This window comes from Phragmites australis, chromosome 3 (genome assembly GCF_958298935.1).
Source record: "Phragmites australis chromosome 3, lpPhrAust1.1, whole genome shotgun sequence".
Classification (NCBI taxonomy): domain Eukaryota; kingdom Viridiplantae; phylum Streptophyta; class Magnoliopsida; order Poales; family Poaceae; genus Phragmites; species Phragmites australis.
The window spans coordinates 1,563,593-1,572,775 of NC_084923.1; the positions used below are offsets into that span (position 1 = coordinate 1,563,593).

Sequence of the window (9,183 nt, forward strand, 5' to 3'; positions counted from 1 at the left end):
CGTGGACCCTTTGAGCTCGGGTCAACGGTCCTTTTTCCTTTTTTTCTTTTTATTTTATGACAAGGCTCTTTTCTTTTGTTTAGAGACATCAATACAACGTGTAGACAACAAGCACACAATTATATCACCATATAATCACATAACATCTACCAAAAAAGAAGATACAGAACTTAAAGATCGATAAAATCATTATAAATATCTAACTGTTGATGAAATTATTATTTACAACTAAAAGAAAATTTTATCTCAATGAGAAAAAAAATCAAACATGTGATTTATTCTAATATGTAAAGGTACGATTCTGAGGTCTCCTTTTTCTTGTCAAGGCTCCTTTTCTCGTATTAACCTACGAAACGGAATTGACCTCGGGGTCGTTGCAATGGCCTGTTCCGACGATTTGCTCGAGAAATATGGGCCTCAGATTCTCGGATGGTAAGGCTGGGCTTAACGGGCCTTCAAGGTTTCGGGTGGGCTTGACGAGACGCTTTCCGCCTTGCTTGCTTGATCCAGCAGCAACCAGGAAGGAAGAAAGGGAGGAAGTCAGACAGAGCATGGGAGCTAGTGGCGCCTCGCCGTGCCGTGCAGGAAACAATGCGGGACCAGTACCATGCGAACACGGGACGTGCGAGAAGAAGAGAAGGAGAAGGAGAGACGCATGCTTAGTCCACAAGGCAACAGGTGTCTTACTTGGTAAGTCGTCAATGTTTTTCTCCCCTTTCCGCGGTCAGAACTCGGGTGAAGAAGATCTGATCGGATCGGATCCGATGCATGCAACTTCAATTCCCCAAGAGTTGAGGTCGTCATCACGCATGAGCTCATGGTGTGGGCGCCCATGGCGGCATGTGACCTAACCTGAAGCGGCTGGCCCGCCTCTTGCTTACCCGCGAGGGGAAATAGCGATGTTGCTTACACCACTCGTGTCATCTTGGCTACACAGGAGCATATGCTGGTTGGATTGAACGCTGGTGAACAGATCCAGGCCGTTAATTCGGTTGGCGCACGCGGGAGGTGGTTGGACCGTTGCAGCAAGTAGAAAAAGGATCTTCTCCTTTTACTACCCGCCAAAAGAGAACGAAAGTGGGATAAGAACCAGATTCGGATTAGTCCCGATAATCGCAATCTAGAATGGCTGCTTTACATCTCGAAGAAGAAGCTTCTTTTAACTCTTGCTTGATGGTGTGGTCGTAGAAGAAAAAGGTAACTGGACCCAATGCAGTCCAAGTAGGAGCAGCCCGTGAGGCGAAGACTGAGATGTCAAAAAGGATGCAGATAAATATATGACACAAGGCGCACTTGGGTTTAGAAATTAAGGTGGGGGTGACGTGTCCCTGTCTTATCCTCTTATCACTCTCCATTTGGATTTGGCCTGTCAAAAAAATGAAATGTCTAGCCCGTAAAACTCTTTCCTTTTATTTTACAATATCTAGCTGCGTCCAGTTTAAGTGCATCGTCGGCGCACGCAACGTCCAGTTTGTCTGTCGCGGCACCAGGCATGAGCTAGCTCTTCCATGTCTGCAACATCAGCAGCTCTCACGCTGGGTCCTCGGATTTGGTGTACAGCATGGCGATCCATCTCGTCGGCGTTTATTCGCGACTGTGCAGCAGCGGCAGCGAAGGAAAATTTCAGATTTGATCTGGGGTTCACGGCCTGTTCGGAGTTAGGAGGCAAAAATCAGCAAAAAGTTATGCGTTTCAAGCCAGACAAGACCTCGGTGCAAAAGCGTTTTGCAATCACAATACAGTTTCGGTCTGCAAGCATCAGTTACCTGAAGAAGCACCTCCGATCCAATGTGAATTAGTTCGGCCCAATACTCTGACCGAATAAAATAGTAACGCGTGAGGAAAAACACCAGCAGTGAACTGAGAACCAATATTAGACTCACGAGTCGGAACACCAATCAAGGACTGAACGAAAATTCTAATGCTCTCGCTGGTCATCGGCAGAAACTTCTTTCGTAATTGTCAAACAAGAAACGGGTCACTGATGCCGTCATTAGGATTCCCTTAAATATTCAGCTGTCGACTCAACGTAATATTATGATTCTGACGTCGTGTCATGTGTCTATGGCGGCTGATGGAGTTTGTATGTCAATGGTTACAGCCTGTCTTGGCGGCAGAATCAATTATGTTCTACGGAGATAGTTTGGATCTTCGACGGTGTATGGCATGAGATTCAACTAGGATGAGTCAGATTTTCAAGGCGTCTATATGTATTGGCTATATCTATCTTTGTGATGCAGAGGCTGAAACTTTATTCAATCTTGAAGTAAAGCTTTCTTCATCTTTAAAAAAAACATGCAAAAGAAAGAAATAAATATATATATAATATTTTACTATTTAAATTTGAGTTACTATTCATTATTAACAGAATGGCTAGTAACGGTGTAATGATATAATATTATAATATACGTGTAATTTGTCCATTTCTTACCTGTAATTTTATATTCGAAAATTACTATTTAGATTCTATTTAGTACTTGTTTGCAGGTTGTGTAAACAGTAATAATTTAATTTAATATTGTTAAAAATACTGTTTTAAACAGTAATAATAATACTAAAATATTTAATATTGAAAGCAACATTTCTTGATTCCGTAGTATTCAATGATGTTATTCAGGATCTTTGCAGATTAGCGAAACCAACAATTCAATTATTTGCATAATAGTTGTAAATATACTATTCGGTACTCACCATTCTTATCGCTGTCTTATTTCAGAAGTAACAAAGTTTTCCCTAGATATCTCTAATCATGAACATATATGATAAATTTTTTATCATCATCCTAAACAGTTTTAATAAATACTTATCTACGGATATAGAGTTCTTTTACCCTATTATGGCTATATCAGATGCAGTGAGTACCTGAGAACTGTCTGAGATAATGATAAAAAAATTTATCACATATATTTATGACTAAAGATATCTCGAAAAAGCTTTGCTACTTTAAAATAGGTAGTGATAAAAATAACGAGTACTGAGTAGGATTTGTAGGAATATATGTATATTAAAAGTCTAGCAGATGACAGTTACGCAATCAAGTTTATATATGCCGCGTGGTGTAAACTGCTAGACAAGCATCGTGCACATGAATATCCGTGATGTTTCCAAGCCTTTACAGGTGTGGTCCGACGTCTGCCCAACTAATCTGGGTCAACTCATCACCCGGGAAGCCGTCCAGATCGTCAGGTCCTAGGGCTCAAAACCTTTGGAAAAACCGTTTTGTCAGAGATCAAAACCAACCAACTAACCAACCAAAGGCCGGTCGCTTCGCATAACATTCCACGATCCGAGAAATCGTTAGGCGTGATCACTAACGGTTGCCGCGGGCGGCGGCTCCACATGCCGGCCCGGCGGGCGACCGCAGATCGCGGCATGTGAGCACAGGTGGCGCCCGCCGGCCATGTGTGATTTCAATCCAGGCGGATGGTGGGAGTTCGGCCGGGAGGATGGACGTCGTACTACCACATGGCTTCCATGTGTTCTTGTTCTGACCTCCAAAAGCACGGGTTCTTTTCATGGTTCGAAAAACACACACACACGGGTTCTTTTCTCCTGCACCAGCCCTGATCTGTATCTGAGAGTAGAACATTCGGAAGCGACAGATAGGCTGGACGACTGCGTGGACAAATGAGCTTCTAGAATCGTTCTGTTTTTGCTGCGTTTCTTACCGATAGTCGGACATCAAACATGACTCGTACACCATTCGAAGTTTCTTCTAGCTCTGTTGCAGCTTCGTCTCTAACCCGGTCTGAAACACGGGAATTAAACCGGTCACCGCAGAGCTTCGGTACGAATTGACCTGCAAAACGTTTACGACTCGTGCAAATATTCCCTCCATCGTACAAAATCCATTAGCTTGCTCGCACAACACGGTAAAATTTGGCAAAGCAGTCGCACGCAAACGTAACGAGTACCATCAATTTGCACCAAAACCGTGACAAATGAACCGCAAGCCGTCCGTCCGTTTCCCCTCCCAGTCCACGTCCGAAAAATACAATTCCACATGCTTTGACTAGTCTCAATTTGCATTTTTCTCATCTAATGCTCATCTATTAGTCACTTCTCTTATTTGCTCTATATTTTTTTTAAAATACATCTTCAACACAAATGTCAATGTAAATGAACAGTTTAGATAATTTCATATCTGCCCCACGATCACCCATAACCCGGCTCAGGATCTGTTTGGATATGCTTTCTTCTAGCTTTCTTTAAAAAGTCAGAAATTATCTAATAAGATTAGATTTTGACTCCGATTTCTAACTGGCTGAGAAAACAAAGTGATTGAAATGAACTAAAAATTAAGAAATAATTTAAAAATAACTTTTCTATGTTCGATGTGCTAAAAAGGTAAAATTTTACTTATAAATTAACTATTAAAATTTAATAGTTGATTTTTATAGTGAACCTAACCTACAAAAGGCCGATATATCGAAACGCGGACTCAGCCGCCAACGGGCGGAAGCTTCTCAACTCCTTTCCACGCAGCCGCTGACGCAGCGGCATCGTGGCGACCCACGGCACGCTTCCCCTCCTCTCCCACCCTCTGAGGGGGAGGCCCGTTGCGCTGTGGGACCACCCGTGCCGGTCAAATCAAATCACCATCTCTGATCCCCGCAGCCGCAGCGCAGCGCACAAAAGCTCCTTCGCCTCCGCTCCGCCTCGCTGCCGTCCCAACCCAACTCCTCCTCCACCTCCGCTTAAAAGCTCTGCTCCGGCCTAATGTCCCCCAACCCGCAGCCGCCACCAAACCACTCTGCTGTCTCTGCAGCTCTGCACAACATAACCAGCCGGATTCATTCGACCACTGCTCACTCGGCGACGCACTGACGCGATTGAGTGAATGATGGAGAAGAAGCTGCCGCTGCCTCTGGTGCACAACGAGCTGCTGTGGGCTCGGCCGTGGCGGTGGGCAAAGACGGCCTTCTTCATCGTCGCTATGATCGCCTCGCTGCTCCTCGTCTGCGCGCCGCCGCTCCTCGTCGTGCTCCTCGACCTCCTCCTCCCGCCTGCGCTCCTCTCCAACTTCCTCCGCACGCAGGCGCACTCCACCGCCTCCGTCTCCTTCGTCGCCTCCCTCGTCGACCAGGCTAGGGCCTTCCGCTTCGGCTCCTCGCTCGTCGACCTCCCCGCCGTCTCCGCCGCGCGATCCATCCTCATCCTCTGCGCGTACACGGCGTGCGGGGGCGGCGCGGCCTACATGTGGGTGGCCGTGGCCTGCAGCGTCGGCTCCCTCTGCTACGTCCTCGCCAAGGCCGTCGCAGTGTTCGGCGTTGCCGCGGCCGACGGCGCCGGCCTCGAGATGCAGGGGAAGGGCCAGCTCGTGGCCGTCGAGGCCATGTTCCTCATGTCGCTCGCGCTCGCCGCCGCGCACCTCGCCATGGCGTACCGCGCCAGCTGCCGCGAGCGCCGTCGCCTGCTCGTCTACAGAATCGATGTCGAAGCTGTGAGTCCTCCTTCCCATGCTAATAATACTGGCAATTCTTCTCGCCTTAAACTCAACAGAAATGTTTACGCCAAATTGGAGCAAAAAAATAAAAAATTGACCTTTGCAATTCGTGCTTGTGGGAGTGGCAAGAAGGCAAGATTCATGGAATAATACAGGCACTTGCTCGGGTATGGCCGCCAGCTTTCGGCCAAAGAGAGGGGGGGGGGGGACAAAAATCTATCTAGCTAGCGCGTAGGATAATCCGAGTTCCACCATGGAATCTGCTTTTGCCGGCCCGCCGTCCCAACTGTCAATATAGTTTGTGCAATTTCTAAGACGACATGAACTGAATCCATCTATACCGGTGTTCATATTGTTCACATAGCTTACAGAACACTGTTGCATTTGCGTTGCATTGCTTCTGTCGCTACCAGTAGTCCTCCAAGAACAGGCACAGTCAAATCTCAGCAACTCTCTTAGAATTTTCAGGCGAACTGCGAGAAAAAAATAGTCCACCAGCCTGACCTGAACGTACTTTCCACACGCTGAACGTCACAGTACCATCATGTCGATCAGGACATGACAGGTTTAGTTGAATCCATCTATATATGATTTCATTTTATTTTATTTTTGAGTTGTTTAGGTGGAGAGTAGTAAGAAATAATAATTTGGAATTAGAAAATATTATTTAAAGATTTAGAATTTAAAAAAATGGTGGAAAACAATTGTCTCTCTTTAAACATGATACTGATGATGATGAAACCAAATACTAGAATAGAGTCGTTCACCACAAGATTCCCGCCCCCTTCTAGAAATATCTCGAAAATAGCAGCCATCCGTGAACAAGGAGCACAATTGACATCACAACTGAAATTTTCACCCTATCACTATCGAGGTAGCGATCGTCCAAGCTAGAGAATCTCCGAGACTTCGTCAAATTTCGTGAAAGTGGACCCGAAGGTCGGCCGTTTTGACACGTGATTGTGGAAAACTCACTTTGCGCGATTGTCAGAGATAAAAGTCAATAGTTTTACCAAACCCTGATTCAATATTTCAATTCATGCAGGTAAGACTAAAGGGAGGCCAAACGCCCAAGGCACTGAAGCAATGCATCGTCTGACACTCATCTGACCCACACAGTTGGGTGCAGACAGGCTGCTGCAGCTTCAGGGCTCGTCCGTCCGGTCCCAAATTTTGGTTCGAGAAGTTGTGTACACCCCCGATCGACACGTCCATGTACTCTCACACTGTGCCAAGTGAACACAGTATACAATTATACATCTGTAAATATGAAACATTTGTGCTTCGGCCTCCTGCTCCTGCTCCTGCAGCCAATGCAAAAAAGGATGAGCCGTGTGGCAGATGCTTATTGGCCTCTTGGGTTCCCGGGGTTTTACGACAGAGTAGTGTCCTTGTAAACACCGGCCTGGAATTGTGAATATCTGTCACGTGCGGGCACAGGTTGCAATGGACATGGTTATATTTGATTACATGATTCGATCAGACTGTCATATCTGATCTTCTTTTTTTCGATAAGAGGGGTGTGGCCCTCGGACTTACAGAGCGACTGTCATGTCATATCTGATTGAAAAAGGATGAATAGTGATGTTGCAGTATAGCCAGCTTCAGAAAATAGAGTACAATTGTGCGCAGATCCACTGTTCTATCATCACGCATCTTGATCAAATCCAGATTCATGTTACATATGCCATAGACTCCGAGAATTCAAAATCAAACATTTCACCAATTTTGAAGAGAAGGATGTTCGTCGCTAGTTGATCAGTGGAATGGATGTGCAAGGAACAACTTGCTTCGACCATCAAAAAGTACGTGGCATGGTGGTAGCGCATAAGATTTGTGGTGGTTGAACCTACACGCAAGTCTTCAAAATCTTTATTAGAATAAACAAAATTTGAAGAACCTCCCATGTATTCGTTTTTGAAAAAATCGAAACAAAAGTTACCGCCTTTTGCATCGTGTGACACATATAGTTATAATACATTATTATATCATTATAAATACTATATGAATATAAATTATCAATAACATAGTATAGTATTGAACGTCACCCATTTTTGATAAAGAATTTTATGCACATCCAATGCTTAGCATATCATGTTTATGTTTTCTCTTAGCTTTCTGACTGCACCAATCTCCAAAATCTCAGCTAGTAAATATCGTTAAAAAATATCTGTATAAAAGAAGTTATGATTTCCTTTTAAAAAATAATATCATTGCAGCATAGCTAAAATGCTTTAAAAAGAGCAACTACCCCAACAAAGATTCTTTTCTTTTTTCAGGCTCCTAAGTCATCCAACGAACCACCTGTAATATGATGTATATCTCTATGTTTGTTAATACTTAAAGCTATTCTGACTATTCACCATAATGAATTAGCAAAATAACACTAAAAAAAGATATTAAATATTTTAATTGTGGTTGCAAAAACTGCATTCTTAATCATCAATGGGTTTGCCCTTAGTGAAACCAAACATGGAACTTGAAACAATGGGTTACCCTCCATTAGAGGAGTTACATGTGTTTTACCTAACTCCTGAACACTTTTTTCCTCCACGGAAATTTCAGATCAGGGGGTCAATGACGCACCTGATGATTAGGGGGGGGGGGGGGGGAGCTACCTTTCCGATGGGTCAACGGAAGGGAGAACAAGTTTCCCAGTTACCCAATAATCTTGATGATCTAGAGTCTTGACCAAAGAGAAAGGAAGACTTTGATTTGTTGCTTGTAACTGGGATTCTGGGTTCCTCCATGTAGACAGAAACTTGGATTTCCGAGAGGCGCATGCTACTGACGAATCTTTTTTGAAATAATATTATTTTATTGAAAATTTGTAAAACTATTATTTAAAATGGAAAAATTACATAAATAAGTGCCAGTGTACACTCCAATTGCCGATTAGCCACTTATTGATAATAAAAGTGCCGATTAATCCTTTATCGGTAACCGGATAGCCGACGTGTAATTCCTCAGGGACCTATCGGTATACCAACTACCGACATGTGTGGTGTCCTACAGACAATTGTTATAGAAAATCATAACTTTTTATATGATCTCAGATATAGATGATCTTTATATGAAAATTATATCTATCGACGATATCTACAACTTTATAGTTCAACACCTTTTCATTTGAATTTGTTTAAATATATAAAAAGTGCCTAAAAATTTTAGATCTAGTTTTTCATTTATGATATTCTAGCCACTTCTGGGGCCTTTAAATTGATTCAAATAAAAAAGTGTTCCACTAGTTATAAATATCGTTGATAGGTACAATTATATACAGATAATTTTCATCCAAAATCATATAAAAAATAAGTTTGTTTATTTGAATATCATATATGGGACACAAGATTTATCGGCAGTTGGTGTGCAAACAGTTGGGTATGTCAGCAGTTCGTATGCCGATATACCTTCACGTGTGTGTCAAAAAGGATGTTGGTACGCCGATGCGATAGGTGACTAGTGGGCAACACCTTTTTCTAGAATTTTTCTATTTTGAATAATATTTTTATGATTTTTCAATAAAATAATGTTATTTTTAAAAAATTCATCAGTAAAATGAGCCTCACGGAGTTCCAAGTTTCTGACTATACGAAGGGCCATAATCCCAGTCTTCTACAAGCAACGAATCAAAGTCTTCCTTTCTCTTTGGTCCAAGATTCTAGATCATCAAGATTATTGGGTAACTGGGAAACTTGCTCTCCCTTCTGTTGACCCATCGTAAAGGCAGCTTTTTT

The 9,183-nt window shown here is 43.2% G+C and overlaps 1 protein-coding gene across 1 annotated transcript; it reads left to right on the forward strand.

Annotated features, from left to right (window-relative positions):
• Positions 1-4,598: 4,598 nt before the first annotated feature.
• LOC133911458 (uncharacterized) lies at positions 4,599-6,961 on the forward strand. Its single transcript, XM_062353701.1, has 2 exons — positions 4,599-5,443; positions 6,492-6,961. Exons 1-2 carry the CDS (start codon positions 4,841-4,843, stop codon positions 6,543-6,545), a joined length of 657 nt encoding a protein of 218 aa, XP_062209685.1. The 5' UTR covers positions 4,599-4,840; the 3' UTR covers positions 6,546-6,961.
• Positions 6,962-9,183: the final 2,222 nt, after the last annotated feature.

What these genes read in the sequence shown, in the direction of transcription:
- LOC133911458 (XM_062353701.1), top strand. Translation starts at nt 4,841, where the DNA reads ATGATGGAGAAGAAGCTGCCGCTGCCTCTGGTGCACAACGAGCTGCTG. An exon ending in ACAGAATCGATGTCGAAGCT is followed by an intron (nt 5,444 to 6,491) that starts GTGAGTCCTCCT and finishes CAATTCATGCAG; the next exon opens with GTAAGACTAAAGGGAGGCCA.